General features: G+C 31.3%; 2 protein-coding genes and 1 long non-coding RNA gene across 3 annotated transcripts; all 3 read right to left on the reverse strand.

Annotated features, from left to right (window-relative positions):
* Positions 1-7,403: 7,403 nt before the first annotated feature.
* LOC116779793 (uncharacterized) lies at positions 7,404-8,442 on the reverse strand. The gene is made up of 3 exons (XM_032674240.2): positions 8,267-8,442; positions 8,146-8,190; positions 7,404-8,065 (listed from the first exon to the last, which is right to left on the reverse strand). Exons 1-3 carry the CDS (start codon positions 8,343-8,345, stop codon positions 7,464-7,466), a joined length of 726 nt encoding a protein of 241 aa, XP_032530131.2. The 5' UTR covers positions 8,346-8,442; the 3' UTR covers positions 7,404-7,463.
* Positions 8,443-9,723: 1,281 nt separating this feature from the next.
* LOC116779843 (uncharacterized) lies at positions 9,724-10,256 on the reverse strand. Its single transcript, XR_004354219.2, has 2 exons — positions 10,117-10,256; positions 9,724-10,041 (listed from the first exon to the last, which is right to left on the reverse strand). It is a non-coding gene; the product is annotated as an uncharacterized LOC116779843 (long non-coding RNA).
* Positions 10,257-15,913: 5,657 nt separating this feature from the next.
* LOC116779801 (protein G12-like) lies at positions 15,914-17,885 on the reverse strand. The gene is made up of 2 exons (XM_032674255.2): positions 17,547-17,885; positions 15,914-17,377 (listed from the first exon to the last, which is right to left on the reverse strand). The coding sequence occupies exons 1-2, from the start codon at positions 17,850-17,852 to the stop codon at positions 16,988-16,990; spliced, it is 696 nt and encodes a 231-aa protein (XP_032530146.2). The 5' UTR covers positions 17,853-17,885; the 3' UTR covers positions 15,914-16,987.
* Positions 17,886-23,013: the final 5,128 nt, after the last annotated feature.

Below are 23,013 nucleotides of genomic sequence, written 5' to 3' on the forward strand. Positions count from 1 at the left end.
CATTCAGTACGTCTACAGTCAAAGATATTAAAAAGTAAAGTGACCTGAATATTATTAACATTCACAAGAAATAAAGTAAGCCCACTTTAATTTTACGGCCAATAATTGCTCATTAGCATATTTTCAAAGCAATAACAAAGAAAATAAAGGACAAAGCAACAAAGGTGGCGCGGGCGCATACCTCAGTAGCGCCAACGCCTCGCCTAATTAAACCAAGACGTGACATTGCTTCGTTATAATTTTTTAATCTGTGCTTGTATTGAATTTATAAAAAAAAAAAAAACAAAATAGCAAAAGCAGTTTCAGACACTAGCATACCAAATAAATATTTGCATGTGCGAATTAATTAAAAGTAGTATATTCAATGTCGTTGACCTTTGGAATGTCTAAAAGTTAATATGAATATAAGAATTAGAATTGTTTGAAAGAGAACGTAAATTTCCATATATACCTAATCCAGTAAAAACCAAAACCACTTACGAATCTTAATCTAATAATGTAAAAAAAGTTAGATTTATGACATGGTTCTGGGTTTTGCATAGTACGACCACATTGTTACATACAGCCTGTTCATCTTATAAAGCAATAGTATTACAAACAATTTACAATGTCTAGAAGCATTAAAAATATGCTATTGTTTATTTTGATATTTGAGAATCGGAATAAATTTAGATCTCAAATATAATTTAATAACAGTTCTAATTCAAAGCACCCTGTATTAGAGAATGTTCAGTCTCAGTGAAGGGCCACCGATCATCGGTTGAAATATATAAATTCAATTCTTATCATTTCAATGATCACCGCCGTCGACGGGCCATGGCGACTGCGATGTCAAATAAATATTACCATAATCAAATGTGAGCAGAAGTGTAAAGTTCTGACTCCGAGCTGGGTCTCCGACGGACGAGCGGTCCAGCTGACAGCCCGCGCTGATCTATACCACCTTATTATTATTTGAATGAGATCTATTGATTCTAAAGGTGTGGAAGTGGCGATCCGATCCAACGAAGATCATTTTGTTCGCTTGGAACGACCGCTTTTGAACTAACCTGACGTTACAATAGCGGCCGTTGACGGCAATGATTTAAAATCTGTTAACAGGACGCTTCTCTTTTTAACGATTCGTATACAATTTCCATAAATGGTTTTCCCAGATGATCTCGGTATTCAGAATGGACTACACATAATAAGGAATAACACGATCACTATGGTGTATAAAATAAAACGGATCGATTGAAATGCTTTCTATCAATGTGAACAATGAAAGGTATTATACGAGTGAAACCGAAGTCTCAGTAATAACGAGCTTTTGCCCATTTCTCCCTATATTATCTCAAGTAATTATCTGTTACTCCCTTACTCCACTGTAGAGGGCAGGATCATCAAGATGTCAATTATGTTCAATAACAGTATGAATCGTCTTGATACTTTCTCAATTATCAATAACATGTTATAATGAAAATCTTATCAGTTAATCCGGATCTTTATATTTGGAATGAAATAAGAAATTAATAAGAAAAACAAAAATATTATTCAAACAATTACATAGGTACACTAGAAACACTTAACAGGGTCCACTTGTGTATTTATATACCTTCGTATGATGATGTGGGTTGTAGCAACGTAACTGGAGTCGATTGGTGTCAATCATCAATGATATATAATGACTCCTCTTCAGGAAACGCAGTTATTCGCAAATCTACGGCCGCCGCTCGCGCATACGGGCTTTTAATCAACACTTTATTGTTTAATGACCCCTCGTCCATCGTAAATTAAAAGGGTGACGATTCACCCCATTGACGATACGAATGCGAATATATGAACGCGTTTAGAAACATGTCATGCTAGATGTATATCTTAGTCATTTTAATTACCTTAGTTTTTATATGTTAAAACGCCCAGCACCGTCGTTGGTATGTCAGAGGTTATTTAAGATCAATCAAGAGTTGGTATTTCAAACATACTCGTACCAAATTAAGTCTAGTCTTGACTCTTGATATAATTTCACGAATTTTTGTCACACTAATTACGAACCATAGTTTTTTTTTAATTTTATTGAATGTAACGAAAAGTCTTTTACTATAATATATAAGATGATGTTTTAGAATCAGCCTAATGTGGTTAAATATTATGTGAAATAATTATTATTTTTTTGTTATATTTTAATTCTTAAAGTAGCAGTATTCGGACAGATACTTAATGTCACATAAAACGCTCCGATTATTGCTTTGAACGTAAAAACTCTAAATACCAAACAACCTGCATAAAGGCGGGCTTGCAGTATATTACAGGCTATTAGTTACATAATTTGCTACCTTGTAAAGCACTCGGCAGCAAGTGTTATTAGCAAATATGATTGGAGATTAAAGTAAGTCGAGTGTGGACGACAGTTAAGCCGTGAGCGTCGCGTGCGCCCTGCTCGTGTAAATGCCTTACACTTTGTTATTAAAAACACATAGAGTCTCTGGTATACATTGCAGCTACAAAAATTTTACAATACGATTTTCATTACTTTCGTTCAATGCTTCTATCAATTGTTAACAAACATAACTAATAAAAGACGTTTCTCATATCAAATACATTTTTAGCATATAAATGAATATGCACATATTGATGTTATTATAATTTTATTATAAATATAAGCTTACGAAATAAAATGCAAATGAATAGTATTTATTTGAAAATTTTGTTAGATATGGTTTCATTTAAATCACAGTCATAAATATAAGAATAAGTTTATAAATATAAGTTATAATACTATTTTCGTTCATATTAAAAAATAATGGCGTCTCCACGGTTTTCAGGTATGGTATTAAAGGCATTTGATCCCTGACTTTTAATGCTTCACCCCGGCATTAAAATTATGTGTATATTTGTATCACGCTAGCGATTGTAGGGCCTCAACAGCAACACACGGTGAAACAAATACCGAACGCCAAGGTCTTCAGCGATAGACTGATACTCATTACCTGTGTTATACTTACTTGAGAAACGCCTCCTTTGTTCTCGATCTAACATCACTTAATCCTTTACTAAATGTAAATAATACTGTGATATTATGCATAATTATTTTGAAATGAAAATTACAAAAAAAAAAAATATTTTATACATTCAATAAATATAAAGTATATTTAATAACAAAAATAACAATTAGCCTCTGGCGCTAATTACACGGAACCTGATATCATTCATTAGAAGATCCCTAAATTATTGCGCCCAGCAAAATTCTTAATTATATATCTTAAATTTCTAAGTAAAATATAGCCTAAAGCGCCGCCAGGGCAGCAAAATAATATGTTTGTAAACATCAAAATTTTACCGTTAACACTTAATTATACTTTCTGATAACAGAGCGAATTCTGATAAAGGATTGATCGCCTAATTTTATTATATTAGTGTCAAAAGTTATGCAGATATTATGAATTTATAAACTTTTATAAAACCAACGAGCTATAATAGAACTCCTCAAAGTTATGTTTAATGTGGATCGGTAAATTACACACTTCATAAAGCTCCATTTAAACGTTTAGGTAACGCTTTAAAAGAGGAGCTAATCACCCTTCCAATTAGTTGGATAATGACGGTGTTCAGTTGGAGTTATTAATTTAATAAATGGGGAGGTCGGATGTCACGTCAGGTGTGCGGCGAGAGACGGAACGCGTGCCGCAGCGATGACAGGCACGCTTATCATAACACCGTACCAGTGTTACATTAATCCGACAACCACACATTTGACAGAAATTTTTATTACAATATTTTGTTGTAATATGAAAACAAAAACTTAATAACGCATTCCTTTGTAATGTAAACCATAACTCTTTCTTCATATTAAACTAAGAATGCACAAAGTAGCTTGCTGTTCGCTAACAACACTCCTCTCAAAGAAAAACTTGTGAATCTCTCACAGATTCCTTTCATTTACTGCTCACAAAGAATCTACATGCTTTAATTTGTATGTCTGGGATGTTTCAATAAAATTAATGTGGATTTACAAGAAACAACCAAGACTTCTTTTATAAAAATTAATTCTCTAATTCATGCCTACAGCTTGCTCTCTGAACGAGTAATTACAGTAAAAGGTCTTAAGCATGAATGTTATGACGGCGTTTATGAAAAGTATTTCAGAGCCTATATAATGAACCATTCACGCTTCCTTTTTCGGCATCTGAATGCTCACCACACAATAAATTTTAGGCCGAAAACATCTTTTATGATATTTTCAGAAGTACCGCCACTTTTCAAAAAAGTTAATGTTGTTTTTCGCACACAATTAAGATTAATTAATCGCAATAAGTATCATTATCAAATATACCCTTGTGATAAATACAGTAGACTTCATAATTCCATGAATTTTAATTTAAACACGTTTATTAAAGGTAAATGAAGTGAATATCTTAATTGTATCAAATGTTTGATATGTTGCGTGGTACGAGCCTTAACATTTGACATAATGATAATTCGGAGGGAAGAAGTCGAATTTAATAGCAAGTTAAATGATACGTGCCCTGATTGGAAAATGTATGCTTATTCAGGTCGACAAGGCCTCACCCTCCCGGCCTCAGCACGGCTGATTTGAAATGAATGGTAATAATGCTCGAGAATCCCGCTCGCATCGTTTTGTATGATTATTCCAGATTAATTATTTGTTGGAATTTCGTTGGCCAATTTTTCGGAACGAGATTTTCCGCTTTGAGTGACGTTTTAATTTTAACTCGTCAAGGGGTGATTGAAATATCTTTTATTTAAGCTATATCAATTCGCTCCTCTTATGAATCTATATCACCAATGTCCATATAAGACCAAAAAAAAATTTTAGACTTTAAAATCTTGCGAAAAAAACAACGACTTAAAAAAACCAGACACAATATAGTAGAGAAACTTCTCCTTTTCATGATTAAATAGTTCTTATTTAAGAAAGACGGAATCGTTTCCATTTGATGTTGAATATCAACCCTCTATCACGGTGGACGTTTTGGTCATGATCGATTTATAGAAGCACATTTCCCATATCGGCTTGCATTTCAAAAAGTCAATAGCAGTTTTGCTTTAGAACGTCACACTAGTCCCGAGGGCCGGTTGATGCGAATATCAAATCGCAGCTACCCTCGCTCTGAATAATACTCATCCATTAGAGGGAAAAGCGACACCTCTGTCCATCATGTTTTTTAGTTTCAAGTATATACCAGACAAGGTAGTCTTAAAGCAGATTTTTAGTGATAAAATGGTTTTAAGTATATATCATCGGAAAATTACTAGTTGTTTTTTTATAAATGTATATGTATATAAAATAAGTAACTGTTGATATATAAAAATGACTCTATAAATATTAATAATAATCAGCAATATATATTTTATTAACAAACACGTCATGTTAATATAAATTATGATTAAGTGCGTAGAAATAATATCATTATCCAAACTACTTTTCTCATTACCGGATCATTTCGCTTTGTTTTCTTTTGTTATATAAAATTAATTTCTAACAAAACAACCAAGAGATGGTTTTTGTTTGGCAAATAACCGGTTTGCTGTCGAAGTGGACGTTCCCGGGGGACCTTAGCTGGCATTCTGACGACTGAACTAAGTAGAAAGATAGAACAGAATTAAGCGGCCCAATTATCCCGTATTGGATTTATTGGTAATCTCTGCACGAATAGGCGCGAGGGTGCGAACAAACCAACTTTTGATGATGCTTCCATCGGTATTATGAACAAAGTTGCTGCAATTTTTATATAGGAGGATTTATTGTTTGCCTTCCTCTTGTTTTGCCTCGATTGTTTTCTTCAGATAAAAGAAAATCCTAACGTTTCATTATAAGTAAATCTACCTCCTACTGTAGTATGGATATCGGATCAAGTAATTAATTAAAAATGCTTTTGTGTTCACAAAAAAGTGTTTTGTATTTACTTGCAATGTTTAATATATTCTTATTATTTTAATCTTCTTGAATACTTATCAGATGTAAGTTTTATGTTCAAATAAATAACTACATGTCTCCCGTACTCTCAAGACTTAAAAGATCTTTAATGTAAATGTCTGCCTGTTATAAAAAACTAAATTTCTTTTGCACTATTTCATAGTGATTTGAAGGATATCCAATATCACACAGATAAATAAAATTTGGCTATAAAACATCAAAGGGATATATTTTGCCCTACAACTATAAATATTTTAGAAAAACGAGGGGTCAATCATAAATAAATATCGACAATCGAAATTTTATTGCGTCCATCCCCATTCCGACTGACCTACTACTATCTTTGTATCACTGACTGCCATAAGGGAGGGTCATCTAAAGATTTATAACTCCAACCTTTGGTGACAAAGAGCCAAAACTATGAAAAGCGACGTCCGCTCTATCCCAAATATTCCCGACCATTCCCGTTATTTGTTATCATAAATTGGAGCGGATCAAAAAACTTATTTTTCTATTTTGCAGGAACGTTACTTTTAGATCCAAACTCTTATATCAAACAAAAAAATATAAATTTTTATTAAATAATATTATAGCACTAATCTTTATTCTTAACGAAATAATTTCTATCAAAAATATTGTTTTGTATAATTATAGATAAAATAAAGCTTATCATAAATAAAATATACGAAAGATTATATAAATAAGTTAAATATGTGAATATTTTTTTCAAAGCGTCACATTAACAATATCAAGGAAAGTTGATAGTCAAACGGTGTTTGGCTAAAATGTCGAACGTACAAAAGAAATTGATATATTGATATAAAAGCATATTTATGTTCTCGGTGTATTGGTAAAAAAATCTTAGTGATACGTCATAGCCGTCACTCTCAGATATCGCCTCTTGGGTATTGCATAAAAAGTTTTACCACGCAAAATGTTTAAGATATGGAACAAAACAAGGGATCTAAATACATACCATAAACAATGCAGACAAAACATTGACCAATAACATATGTAATGTAATTTTTTTTTTTCTTTGTTTTACAATTTTTGGATTACACACCTATGAAATATACTCATTTTAAATCCTTGAGAGATGTTTGTGTACGTAAATTTTGTAATTTTTAGGTTATGCTCATTAATTAAGTATATCTTTAACTCTAATATACACACTGTTAACTAATATCATTATTGTCTTAGCAGAAAAGAATATATTTTCCTAATGCCACCGTTAAGCAGGATATATTGATAATTATCAGAGTAAGTCGCAATAAATATTCTGTGCACAGGGCACTACGTTTTTGTGTAACGGATTTGTTTAGTTTAACGAAAAATGTAATAAATTATATCAAAAAATATATTGTACTTTTAAAGAATTAACTTATTAATGCTTTATTTGACATTTGCTTGTTTTATCTTTAACTATGATAATGATTTTTAATATTTAAAATGATTAATGAATTTATTTAACAATAATATGAATAAATAAAGAATAATACAATGGGTTTATTATTTTGAGACATTGATCTTACACACGCAGCAGGTTCTAAGTGGAAGCAGCTGGTTTTTCTGTACCTCCAGGTGTACTGTTAGGTGGATTTGAACCGGGATTTTTAGTACCACCTGTATCGGCACCTCCACCTCCTGTATTTGCACCGTCACTACCTGGTGGATTATTAGTACCACCTGGTACAGTTGTACCATTATGTGCCCCTCCTGTTCCACCAGTTCCTGTCTCTCCATCTATTGCTGTTGCTGTAGAATTGCTGTCGCCTTTAGGAGTTACTCCAGTAGAATTGTCAGTTACATGAGTACCTCCATCAGATGTGGAATTATCATTTGTAGGTACGGTTGCATTACCATCTACTAATATGTATTCAACTTCTGTATGATTTTTAGCTGTTGAAGCCCAAGCAGGTAGTTTTGTTTTTGGAGCACCAAGTTTCCATTTTGTTTTAGTAGCGGTAGCACGGGTTGTATGTTTAGCTTTCCCTTTCTTGTGATAGCATGTACAAAAACAATATCTGTCCGAATAAGCGGTATCAAACCCTAAATCTAAACATTTCTGAATACATATATAGGCCTTTGGGAAATCATTACATTCCGATGTTTGTTGGAATCCATAACGTAGAGCGAGTTTAATCGAGTCTAAGAGAATAAATATATTTAAAGAGAGTTATACTTATTTGTAATAAAAATATAAAATTAGACTGGATACGTATACTTACTGTTATACAATTTACTATTAATCTCCAACTCGGACGGAGAAAATACTAAAATTGAAAATTCGTTCAATATTTTATATGATAAAAAGTTTTAATACTTTCTGAATTTGATTAATAAACTTACCAACTGTTGATTTCACATCAGCATAAACCAGTGATGTAAACATAGAAAGTAAAATTCCTGTAGTTATGGTAGCCTCCATTTTAAGAGTGATTAATTATAACGTCGCTTTTAATGTAATTAAATGAAATTACCAGTATAGGACTGTGAAATTTAAGTTCGTAAAAATAAATTAAATAATCTTACTTTTAAATGAAGTATTTATTATACTGATAATCTTAAATAAAATGATTGATTATGTTCGTTTAAGGTTTCATTATTGATTCAAATATTATAAATGAACATTATTACCAAACATATAGCTATTTTCGTTGCGATTATTTCAATAACAACAGTATCTGTTGTCTCGAGATAACGAAGTCGAATGTGAAAATCGAAGATTTTTTTTTTTTTTTGTAAAAAGATAAGAAAAGTTTACTTGGAATAAAAAAAACTCGACTTCTATATATGTTTTTATCATTTTTTAATTTATAAATTGTAAGGTCATCAGTATAGATTTTTGTCATACAAAGAAAAGAATAAGAATGTGGTTAACTTAATAGCTTTTAATATTTAATTTATTTAGATAAAAAAAAAACTAAAATTAAAAGATTAAAAATGTAATATATGTATTGATAGTGCAAACAACAAGATTCCCATTCACATGAATTTTTAATGTGGTTAGCTGTAACGAAAGTAGTATATTTTCTAACCATCCAACCAAAAATGTAGAAGCTTTCAAATAGATGACCCACGTCGAGGACTAAATCGACGAGGTTTATAATGTGATATAACATTTACTGTAAAAAATGATCACGTAACATAAAGCGCAAACCAACTAAATAATTCTTAGTTAGCTCTTTCTTAGCGTTTCGCTCTAATTACTAGGGATGAACAATTTCATGCTTGTGTGAGAATATTTGAGATTTGAGGCAAAGAATTTCATCTACAACACGTTTAGCACCAACCACGACTTCTTTTAATAAACTTAAACAAAACACAACCTCCTGACCTTTAGTCTTCTACATTATTCAAACAATTATTCATTATATACTAAACATTCGCGTTCCAAAATATTACAAAATTTTCTTTCATAACTAATCATTATTATACTTATTGAATAATCTTTATACAAAAAATATAAAACTGTGGCTATAAATCAGTTCAAAAACTTCAAAGCATTTAAAAAAAAAACACAATTTATTACTTTAATTTCTTTTATTATTTTCTGTGGTGTGCATAAATTTTTTTATACTGCAGATTATATGTACAATTCATTTTTCTTATTACTACTTACTTGCACATAGTATAAAAGTAGTATTTATATTTTATTAAACATTCACTTATTATTTTAATATCATCATTTGAATCTAAATTCTATTTCCCTGTGGTACCTGTAAGATTACCAGTAGAATTTCCTCCATCCGTTACGTTTTCAACCACAGTAGTTTGGACTGATGATGGTAATTCTGTCGTTACGATTGTTTCACTTTCCGTATCATTTATAGTAGTACTGATCTCCTCGCTGTCTCCGGGAGGAGGTGACAAGGTCCCTACAATATGGTAAAGCCCCGGGCTAGCAGTTTTTGGCAAAACCTTGGTAGTTCCATTTGTCTGCCACTTGAAAAACGGCAGTATTGTACTCGTTTTCATTTCATGACAGGAACACTTGCAGAAACTATTCAATCTAAATACTTGATATCCAATACTCTTGCAAACAGTCATACACTTAAAGGTCACAATGTAATTACCGCATTGGTTATGAAAACTGAGACCATAGTGTTTTCGAAATTCAGTATCTAAATAAAATAATTTGAATAAAATAATATGCAATGCTATAAATTTTATATGGAAACAGTTAAATTATTACAAACCATTTAGCGTATTTATCGCCGCACATATTAAACCTAACATATAATAATTCATGGCAGCCATGCTCATTGTACTCGTAAAACATGAAATGCAATTATGTTTATCTAGTACCTACGTACTTCCTCTTAATTAGATATTTTACTGTTCCACAGCACTAAAAATTTATGAGTGTGACCATGTATATTAATTGTACATGTAAATATTAAGAACATAACAGAATATTAGAAAAATATATTTTGTGATTTTTCTCATAGCGTTTAAAGTAAATTAACATTACAATATTCCAAAAAAATAATACAAAGGACTGTCTACATCACCAAACAAAAATATTCTTAATTATTCATGTAATGTATCCCGGTCTTCAGATAAACTTCCAAAAATATATTCGCCTTCTTTAGATCTGCAGCGATCTAAATTCTAATTAATAAATCAGGAATGTGATAATGGGGGTGCGCATCTTAGCCCGTCTAAACTTCTCGGAAACATTCACTCTATGGCCACCCAAATGATGATTTCATTATGTGTATGATTTTGATTGATGTATCAAAAGAAATTTGCTGGCAGCCGAATTCTTTTCATAACGGACATATTTTCTTTGTTTATTACTTGGAACTAATTGATCCGTGGCGCCACAGTTTTTCGACGCTAAACCATTCGATTGCCGAATTCAGGTTATAAAATTTATGATGTCAACGGGAATTATAATATAATGAGAGAAATATATATAGTTAATTCATAAGGAAAAATCAAGAAATCTCGAACAATATTAAATTTTTGTATGGAAATGTTTAATAAATATATACATACATATGTAAGATATAGTACAAAAATAAATCCTTAACAGTTCTATGTAAACTTCAACTTACAATTGTAATGACCAACCATTACCAGAGTCTGTTTTTTATTTATTTAGGTTTTATAGTAAATATCTAGAAGATTTCAGAAGAAGACGAAGGTGACAGTGCCCCGCCGTTACTACGACACAAATTGCGATATTTAGCACAGAGCGTGATGAAAAAACTCTTGCTGAATATAAATTAGGGAGGAGCGCTATAATCAATATAAACGATGCTAAAGAAGATTAGAAAAATCCTTTAGAAAAACAAATTTCATGGCTTTAAATGAAATTAACTCAATATATAGTGAATGTTTACTTTAAAGTTTCATAGAAAAATGTGTAGAAGAAAATTAGGAATGTAGATTATTAAACAGCAAAGATTTAAAAAAGATAAATTAAATTTATTTATTAAAAAAAATCTAACATACATAAGGCAAAAACATGGATGCGTCATAAAAAAAATCTTTTCGTTTGTCAGCGTATCCATAGAACCTCAACGTCCGACGTTAAAGTTATACGACTCTAAAAATCAAGTAAAAAAAATGCAAAGGCGAAATTGAATTTGATTCCGATACATAAATTTCACTTAGACTATTCGTCTCTCTTGGATCAAGCGGGAAAATAAGGCATGTTAATTTAATTTGTTCTCAAAGAAAATCACCGGCTTCTTTAATTGTCCCTTCCTTTATATTTACAACGTTTAAAGGTCCGGCTGCCTATACACTTGTAATAAAATCTAATCATAGTTACCGTCTGCCTCAATACAATGCAAACAATGCTTCTGATTAATGACTTTCGAAATGACTTAAAACAACAGTTATAACGCTTTTTAATGCTGTGTTTACATAAAGATTCTTTGTGTGTGGTGTTTTATGGTTTTCTGTTCAACCGATTTGTATACGAATGAAAATAGATTACAGCCAGTTTTTCTTGTTATTAGTGGTTATAAATCATTGCACATCCGTGGCTTTCAATCGTCAAATAAGATCTGAAGACAACAATAGGCTTTGTAGATATTTGTCGTGAATGATATATTTCTTCAGTATTGACTGTTATCATATGTACATGGGCTTACTATTTTCACTATTTTATTAAATGAACGAATATTAACAAACATGTACTAAATAGGAAACATACAATGAAAACATCGACACCAACAGAATTAAAACGTGTAACCTGCAGAATATTACCTGATACAAGTGATGCTTTTTATAATTTTAATTTTATTTATGTGTAACCTCAATATTGCTCGCCGATAGGAAACATAATTATACTAACATATTTAATCATAACTGTAAACTCAAATAAATTCCAAAATCTTGATTAAATACGTCAGAGATATTGATCAGCTTCTCCTTAAAGGTTCTGTTACTGAGGTATGAATATGAATCATTTTGACAGGTCGTCCTTCGTAGACTATGAACCAATCCGAGTTAATGCTCTGAATTCAAATCTTCCGTATCGCATTAATCCGATGGAGGGTCGTGCCGTAATAAATTCCGTATTATACGCACGACACGCGTATTAAAATAAACATATAAACATGTTACACCCCCACCATGTATACACACAGGTTGTGTCATTATTACTCTATAAAAAATATGTCTTAAACACCATTATAATATCAATACAGTTAGCTCTTATTTACTCTCTATTCGTATTTTTAGAATTTATCATAAATATAAAATATTATCTCTATGTAAATATAATTTTCTTGTTAGTCTTATACGATCAAATAGCTGTTTAAAAAAGACTGAATAAATATCGTTTACGTGAACCAATAATATTAAAACATTTTTTTTATGTGGACTTAATTTCCTGTGGATGTACACTAATGCCGCGAGATGGCGTTTTATTATAACAATAGGTAAGTCCCAGCGGAGCTCGAGTCGGGGGCGCAAGTGTATTACATGACACATTGTCAGCAATGTACTCGCTACATCCATTATTTGACACTTCAATTAATAAAGCTAAAATTAATAAAAATGCTAAGTGTTTGCATATTCAAATCGTTTAATAACAGAATGGATATAGTGAAATTAAATTTTTGGGATTTAAGTCGCGTGTACTTCTATTAATATTCCCGTTTCCTTTTCATTAGTTTTAATTATTTAAAAACATATTTGGAAAAAACTCCCAACTTCAGTTACTAAAGAGAGTCCATGTGCATCGTAGTCATTACATGTTTTTGGTACATAAATATATAAATAAATCTATTCCTATTATATACATTATATTTTTCATGATAAATAAATTATTTAAATATTTTTATGTCACGCACTTTCACTTTCCTTATTGTTGTGTTTAATCAAACATTATAATAATGATTTCAAGGCAAAGCAAATCTTAAGAGCCATAATATCTAAATCCAAAATCTCACTTATAATTTATGATGACGGAGTCCCTTAACGAACGATCATTTTGTAGATAGGTATCTATCAAATTACGCGCCCTCCCTCCGAAAGCTCATTGTTGTCTAACACGGAAAATATTCATTTGAATATTTACTTAACATGGATAATATTTTAATCTTCCCCTTTGAATTATACATTTTCTAACGGAGACAATTTCACGCCTGTTCCGTCCAACGGACGCAAGTCGCTGCTTTATTTCAATCAATTATAACTGACGCTTAGTACGAAAAGGTGTAATTAAAGTCGGAATTCGCATGGAGCGGAGTGCAATATCAATTTAACAAGATATTCCTTTTGTTAATATTCGCACACGCTTTATCAAATTCTCTAGCGGGGGTGACAATAAGCCGCTGTAAGTACTCTCTCTGACATATGGATAAAAGCTTTCATTTCACTCTTAGCTCTTTTGAGTGTGATTTAGAATTAGATAATGGATATAAGAAGGTTTATTGAGAACTGTTTGTTTAAAGAAATGGGTAAAAGTTTTATATTGCAGAAAAGATTATTTCATTATATTTAACTGCAGTTGTTGTGTTTCTTCTAAGGAAAGGCAGTATATGTCGAAATTAATACAATAACATAAAATTATTAAAAAAAAAAACTCTCCGTCGTTTATGTAAACAACATTTTTACATTTAAATTTGTAATATATATCGCAAAATAAATAGAAAATTAAATAAAAAATATAACTTAAAACAAATGGCAACAATGATGTAAAATAATTCACTGAACATTACCAATTCTAAAATACGTTCATTGCATTCATTTAATAAATTCAAGTTAACAGTAGACTTCGCGCCAAACGGCTTTGTTGTGTCAAATTATATCATAATTCTATTGTGAAAACTGTTAACTGTCTCCTCGACGCCCTCCGGATAAAAAATAACTTGAACGGGGTCCTGCCCTCCTCTGTTTAATAACATAATAGCACAATTCCCTCGCCGCATGATTCAATTTGGATTTCCTCCAGCCTCCCTTGCAGTCTAAAAAATGACAACTTCATTATAATCTTCACACTCCCGAGGGCGACTTGTTTGTACCGAGGATTATAATGATTAATTCTCTTAAATATTAATATCTTTCACGCCCGCTTTGTACACTTGCAGCTGGATTACGGATTTAAATCTAGTGCTTTTTTTATAAATAAAAATATATTTTATAAAATTTAATCTGAAGTTTATTTTTTTATGATTTTTTTTTTATTTCTTTGAAGCCATTGCACAGAGAGTTCTTCCGGGCCCGAACAAAAACTTCATAGCTCTCCCCGAGGAATTTAATTTGGAGTAATGGAAGTGTTATATTGACTTAACAGGCCAGCACCCCTCAACGTTACAGTTATTAAAATGGAGAAATTTATTATTAGCATTTCACAGTGTCACTATTTATATTTCTAATTTATTTGTTCTGTGATTCCATTAGTCACAATCTGATGCATTTATACAGTGATGCTATAAATTTTGGGACAATTTGAACTTGGAACAATCAATTGGTCCTTGCTAGAAATTAATTAAAAGAATAATTTATTATCGTGAATTTAGTCTGATAACAAAATTCAGAAACATTAAATCATTAAAATAAAAATATAATAAATATGTTTTCTGGTTAAAAGTTAATTTAGGAGTTAAACTTCCATGAAAATTTATATAATAAAGATAATAAATCACTTCAGTTGAGCTATAAATTAAAATAAAATTATTTAACTCGTAATTATAATTATTTAGAAATGTTGTCACCGTACGTGGATGGTAGCAGGGGACTATTTTCAAATTTGTATAACAAGAAATGGGAGACGCACTTGCACTGCGACCCCGGGTATATCATTTATAGTCCTTTTGTAGCCGAAATTATATTTACAGAAGTGAGCAGACAATTTCATGCTCTCTTCCCCGCACAGGCTCCCCTACACTCGGACTCTAATGAACAAAGGAAATATTATTATGGATGTTACTTAAAGTTTGTTAAAAATAAAATATACTTTCTTACAATATACATACATTTATTTAGAAATATATTTTTAAAATCCTAATATCTCAGTTTTAAAATATATTTGATTAAGTTTTTAATTATATGTTGGCACTGTAGAAATATTTTATATTATGACATAAACATATTTTTTTTTCTTCCATATCCACACAATTATAACATACAAGGGTCGATCAATAAAAGGGTGAGTACAGATGAGCGTGAAAGATTGTCCACATGTTACCCCCACTAGTCTTAGCGACTATCTCGATGCATCAAATTAATAATCTAATGTCCTCTCCACTATATTTTCTAATACGTCAACACTCTAAGGCTAAATTGTTTTGTCAATGAAATCATACAAATCCTCTAATATTATTTTATTTCTACCTATAATTTTAAATTTAAGTATTTATCGAAAAAAAATTAGATGAGCATAATTTTGTAGCTTTTATTGCAAAGTAATGCTATTAATATTTACATTAAAATGACAAGATTTATTGAGGCGATTTTGAGCGCGTGCCGTCTTCCTGATATTGACAACCGAATAAATTGTCAGATCAAAGCATGATACTTAGAAAAACATTGTACGGAGGGGGCGGTAACATCATGAGATGATCGGAAACGGATGTAACAACAGATAGGAAGCGATGCAGAGCAACACACGAGCCCACTTCCTGGAGGCAGCCTTCACTTATCACAGCAGGGTGCGCAGAAATTATCTTCATACTTCCGCTGAACGAAACATATTGATAAAACTATTCCTTATTTCTATGAAAGAAGTAATTCAGTAAACAAATACAAAATTTACTAACACAATATTAATATCACATCATTTACTATTTCAATAAAACTCAAAGTAAAGAAAAGTTTATAAAATAGATCATAATACTTCTTTTAGATAAAGTATAATTGAAGTGTCAAATAGAATAAAAACATAACAATAAAAATTCCCTACAAACAATAACGTGGCGATAAGTATCTTAATAAGAATTGCATTTAAAACTGTGTTTAACCACAAAGTCGGTAATATGAAAGTATCAGGAAACACAACTCATTTATGAAAGTTAATAGTGGTGGTATTGCGTGTTTTAGAAATTAATTTGTTTTTGAAACAGTTATTGTTAGGGTTCTCTGAAGTGTTTTAGTCTGTCTGTAACATAATATAATTTGAATGTAAGGCTCTTCAAGTTCTATTTATAGCATATTGATATATTATATTTTATAAAAACGAAAAAGAATCGCAATATTGAAACAAAAATTAACATCTAGTAGGATTATATTTGTTATAAAATGTCATATAATTGTGAATTCACTTTTGACGAGCAATCATACGGAACCCCGAATACTTAACAAGTATTAGACATGATCGGTTATTTCGGGTCTGCGGCTCCACTCTGGGCTGGGTGTAGTATAAACGACTTCTGTAATGAGTTCAGCTAACTACTAACGACATAGACAACCAATTTCGAACTGGCTATACTTAACACGATAACATTGACGAAAATTGAAACTTGCAGTTTAAGCTCCTCGCTTGCATTTATTATCTTACACAATATAAAAACGACTACACAAAGGATACAATAGACTCATTTAAATAATATGTAACTTGTCAGTAACCAATTAAGGATACGTTCCGGTTAATTCATTTACAAATTATTAAACACAAAAGATGGGGTCATAATCGGTAAAAACTTCCTTAAGTATTTCGCAAACGAATTCAAAGTCGACTCCATAACTCTCGAATGTATTTTTGAATTCAGAAAACTTTGCATTTCTTAACATCCTTTGTAAAATATCTTTGAATTCCGACGAGCTCACTACTTCAACCAGACCCCTAAATTCAGTATTATTTTCTAATTTATTTTTGAATAGCGTTTTCATATCATCGATCGGCAGAGAGCCCATAGCTGCAGCTAGGAAGGCAGATACCCCATTTTCATACCTTTCATTAGGCTTCGGTTGAAAAGGAGGCAAATTTAAGTCTGAATTAATCGCATCAATCACGAGTCGCAGGTCGTAGCCTTTTTCTTCTAAAAACGCATAGGCCTAAAATAAAATAAAATGAAAAATTACGACTCCATCATAAAGCAGCAAAACAACAAGAAAAAGAACCCTTAAAGGTATAATATATTAAGAATACGCTCATATTATGATAATTTAAAAATATATTAATATACATAACTAATTAGTGAATGTTAATTTACTGATCATTTACCTCTTGAAATTCTTCCGTATCTTCTATATCCCAAATAATTTCTTTAAACTTGGGACTTATCAAAAAACCAACAAACCTCATCACTTCTGAATCGTTAATAAACGTAATTAAGGTCCCTAATAATTTCTCTGAATCTATGAGATTTGTAAAATCCTTAAAATGATCTAGCCATACCGTCTGGCTGTTTATATGATCATATTCTTGGAATAACTGATCTTTTAGATATAAAGGAGCTAATGGCGCTTTGATAACTGTACTCAAAGAAGAAGATATAGCAAACAGAAATAATAATAAATTTAATAACATTATGAATGGATAACAGTTTACGGAACAATGGTGTAAAAATGTTAATTTCTCGCTTAATATAAACTTAGCAGACATATATTACGAAATGTTTAATTTCTTTCCTAATCAATAAACCATGATATTGATTACAAGATAACATATTAGGTTAATTATGAACTCTGTGATAATTATTTGTGTCTATCTAAGGAACGATGATTTCAGTATTGATTTTAGTTTGTTTAGGTTATTTTATTAGTCATATAAAATAATTTAATTACGTAACGATTCTATTTCTTTATATAAAACGTAATACTTTGTTCAAAGAAATTGTTATAGCAATCAAAACCGATATACACCTATCGCATCTTTATAGAAAGCAATTGCAAGTGGTTTTCAACCTGAGGGTGTAATAACAATGATTGTCTCGGTGCTTAGGTCCGAGGTGGAGGGAAGGAGTTCCAATTGTGCAATGAGTTCAATGAGCTGAACTGACAGACATGTGACGGCCGGCTGTCTCTCTGGCGCGGCCCAGCGGCTATCATTGCAAATAAACATTATAACATTACAAATTGTATATATATGTACATCTATACTTAGATTTATATTGTATTTAATATATAGTACTGATCCTTTTTTAAAGCAAACTGCAAACTGTATTAATACTTTGAGTAGTTTTGTCCCTCTGTATCAAATGGCTTTGTGATTAGTTTAAAAATATTATAATAGTTATAAAATACTAGCATAATTAAATATGTTTTTAACTGATATATTTCATGAAATAACTCATAAATTATTATTAGTTCAGAGCAGTCCTTTAATTGTTCATTCATTAATCTTGTTTAGTCTGTACTTATAATAACTATAAATTGAATTATTAATTATTAATCTATGAATATGAAAAAAAGAAAGACTCAAAAAAAACATATCGTCAGTTCCTATATAAAAATTTCAAAAGCTAAAAATACAAAGGCGAAACAAAATTAACTAGCAAGTTATCTAGATTAGTTTAATAGTTTCTAAGAAATTATCAGTACCGTCCACAAGCAACAGCGATATAAAGTTCAAATTGGCTTTTTATTTCTAGTGTAATGGAATTTAAATCGCTGCAAAGGATAGTTTCTTTAAAACAATTCCCGACTCGTTTGCTGCGAACTCTGTCTATAGTCACGACGGTTAATTATATTTATACATTATTCGTGTCTATCTAGAATCGTTAAAGACAAGTGTTTGAAGCTGATTACCTTACTTGAAACTAAATGATATCGAGACCGTTCTCTTATTCATGATATTAGGATAAATAATTGAAGTGATCAGCAAAATATATTTTAAATATACATATTAAATAAAAATTAAAAAACTAAACCAGATGTCTTGTTACATTAGAAATTATCATACTTGTTACAACATAAAAAAAATTGTAAAGTTTATTCACTAACATATCGAAACGACATATAAATTTTCCATAGAACAACCAAGTTTCAAGCTGTAAATGGAATTCAGAATGTTGATATTATTAAAACATCGTAACACGCTGTTTGTTCTCACAGATTGTGTATGGAAATGACAAGTCTATTAATAAGTAATTTATGACTTAAAACAGCAGCAGTCCTACAACAGATGAAGAGTCAGTGACATTATGATACTTATGTATGAGGGCTTTGTATCCATATATGTCGACAACTACTAGTAAAAAAATTAATACCAGTAAAAAAAATAAGGGTAAGGATTATCATTCGACGATTATAACACGCTAATAGTTTTGCTTTTTTATAGTCGTTGTTTATTATATATAGCAACAAAATAGATCATATTTTACAATAGATATAAGGTACATAATATTGTGGTGTCTAGATGAAGAGGCGAGGGGCTGTAGGCTTCTGGTGCACGCGTATCGCAAACCAATGAGTCTGAAACGGGCGAAACATTCAAATTGCACCGCCCGCGCCTGCCCCTATCAAATGTTGTTTTATTGCTAATTCCCAAATTCGGTTATGGCCTATAAACGATCCGCTGGAATAATTTAAATGCGAACCAGCCGGTATAATGCGAGTACTTTACTTGAAATAAGGTATTTGTATGTGAAATGCGTTTTGAAATAGGATTATACGTCTCCTTTTATTTCTGTAAATTTCGGAAACTCGAATTTGAATTGGATTTGAATATAATTATTACGTTTTTTATAAATTTTGAGCAAAATCCCTCGGCAACATTTATTTTTTTATTATAAGATTAAAAGTACGAAGTATTGTATAACTATGTATAAAAGAACATGTCATACAGGATGACAAAAAATCACTTATAAGTTACACGTTAAATACATTAGACAGTTACTAGGCCGCTAAAGCAGTTTTAAACATTGAAATATAATAAACAGCTGGCTCGTAAAGGTTTTCTCTTGTTACCGGACTAATTTCCAGACAGACATTTCCTTTCATTCAATATGAGCGATTGTTTATTGGCCGGCTTCGCTTTGCGAGACAATTGAACAAAATTACTTACTTTAACGGTACTACGTGTCGGTTCAATAAGAATTACCTGGCTTTCCTTTATCACAGCCTAGGTACAGATTGCCTGAGACTATAATATATATATATATATGTTTTGTAATAATATCATAATATAAAGTCTTTAATAAAAATGTCTTTGACACATGAGAAATTGTTTTTAGAATATTTAAATAATTTTACATTATCTATGTTACAAAACAAAACATAACAAACAAATTTCGAAAAAGTAATTATATCACTTATTTTAATGTTAACGGATATAAGTATTAGATAAGGAAAGACTATTTTGCAATTGTAATCTATTTGGCGGATTATCAAAAGGTTCATATTATCTGTTCATAATCATCGGCATAACGGTGTCCCAATAGTTGAAATTTAATCACGTCAAATACAATGCCACCCGTTTATGAAGTGGAATGACTAAACAGCTTTTTAATACGATTCACACGTTATAGTTAGTTAAGTTTTTGTATCCACAAATTTCACGGTGCGATGTATTGAAGTCTTATTATATGAAATGTGATGCCACATACCGGCCGCTGATGGAATCTATCATTGTTGATCAACGGATGAATATTCAATCATCTGGCTACTCCGACTTAGATGCTCTGTGTTTGTAAAAAACATACCTACAATTCGTTCCACCGGTTAGTTGATATAGTTACATAACTAGACTCATTATTGAGTTTTGTGTTCTAAAGATAAAACGAAAATCAACTAGGTAATTGCGACAACAAATAAAAAAAGCAGCGAAATCACCTTAATTATAAGGCACCTTTGAATAATCTTAAAAAATAAAGCACCCGTAGGATAGTCTGTGCCTTCATGAGTGCAAAGTGCATACAAAATCGTGATGTGGCCTTTTAATCGGTTCCACGTTCGTTCCCGCGCTAGTTTTTCTATTTGAATTTATCCCCATCCGCCAATTTGAGTGCACGGGACGGCTGGACTTCTAGACTTAGTATCAACGAAAAATGTACTATAGGACATTGACATAGGAGCTACAACAGATGAATAAACTTATTTAGAAGAGAACAGCTCGCAACCAATGCTGAGGTAATAAGATAAAGAGGCGGACGCATTTTGTTTCAAGCTCACTCCAATTTACATGACCTAGGCACCATTAGCATATGCCTGGAGGTGGCAAGCGTGATGCGCGGTTTCCCGGCGCCTTGGCCGCCATGACACCGGCCCACCGACTACTGCGCCCGCGAATCACTACCCACGGTGTAATTGCGTTCGCGACACATTCGTTTACTATTCCGAACCGTGAAGATGCCATAGTACAGATTACAGCGACACTCAGACTAAGTCTCAAATTAGCGAGCTAAACGCCCCACTATGTTCTCATTTTACGATGTCTTTGGGTAATCACAAGGTAATGTCCAATTAAGGGCTGGATTACTTTTATTCGTTTGTCTTCTTTTATTGGATTTTATTTAATAAAATAATCATGCATACATTGTATGTTATGATCAATAATCTATCGGCTTTATGATCATTAATTAGGCTGAATAGATCAGAAAACGATGGGTACTTATAGTAATATAAAGTAATAAAATCATAAAATTATAAAGGAAACAAGTTTTTACGTACACGATATATAGGTGCGCCATATCTACGAGGCAACAAAACTAGGGCTGTGATACTTACATTTTTAGCTGTAATATTTTTAAATTGTTTGATTATACATTAAAAAAGTTATAAATTACAGTCAATATGTACTCATGTTCATAATTAAAGTAAACCTTTTTTTTTACCAAAGCGTCTAAACCTACAGCTACAATTTAACAACTCATAACAGTGATAACGCTACATTTTCATTTCCTATATTTAAACGAATATAATCGCATGTTTAAATTTTTACGTTTTTATTAATAAAAAAAAATTATGAATAATTAATCAAATTATGAAGTAGCAGACAACCCTGACTCTCTCTGAGTAGCGGCGCACGCGCGGACTTGCAGGTCGTCATGAGAATGTAGCATCTCAAGTGATTTTCCTACTTTAGATAAGGTAATGACTGTAAAAACACACTCTAAGGAAAAACGAACCGAATAAAAATATTGTATCCTTAGTGCCTATATGCCACAGCCATTTCTGAAAATCATACGGCGCGAATAGCAAAGCAAGTTGGATCACATATTTTGCCATACACAGAGTCCACTAACGAATGCAGAGAGGATTTTAATGTCACTAATGTGTTTCTCGCAATACATACATTAATGTATCACGATCGTTTTTGCATAACTATGTATATGTGTTTTAATAGCAATGATTATTACGATTCACATATAAAAAATATATATTTTATATATACTTACAAGAGTTCATATGTTGATTTACTTATTCAAGTTATTAGCCAAATCTATATGTTTTCCTTTATATTGACTGATTGATTGCTTACAATATTTTAATTTTAAATTGAAAGAATCCTATACACAATACTCATGAAAAATACCATTTGTCTTTAATAGAAATACATTAATTATCCAAACGTGAAACTATCACTCAATATATGAACGTTATTTTACATTCATGAATGTATACGAATGAATATTAAATACCAGTTCACAAATTCAACACAAACACAAAAGCTATTAAGAGAAAACAATAAAACATCGAACGTGATATTTATATTTTCAACATTCCATTACGTTAAAAGCATACATTAA

The sequence above is a fragment of the Danaus plexippus genome, chromosome 2, assembly GCF_018135715.1.
Source record: "Danaus plexippus chromosome 2, MEX_DaPlex, whole genome shotgun sequence".
Lineage (NCBI taxonomy): Eukaryota > Metazoa > Arthropoda > Insecta > Lepidoptera > Nymphalidae > Danaus > Danaus plexippus.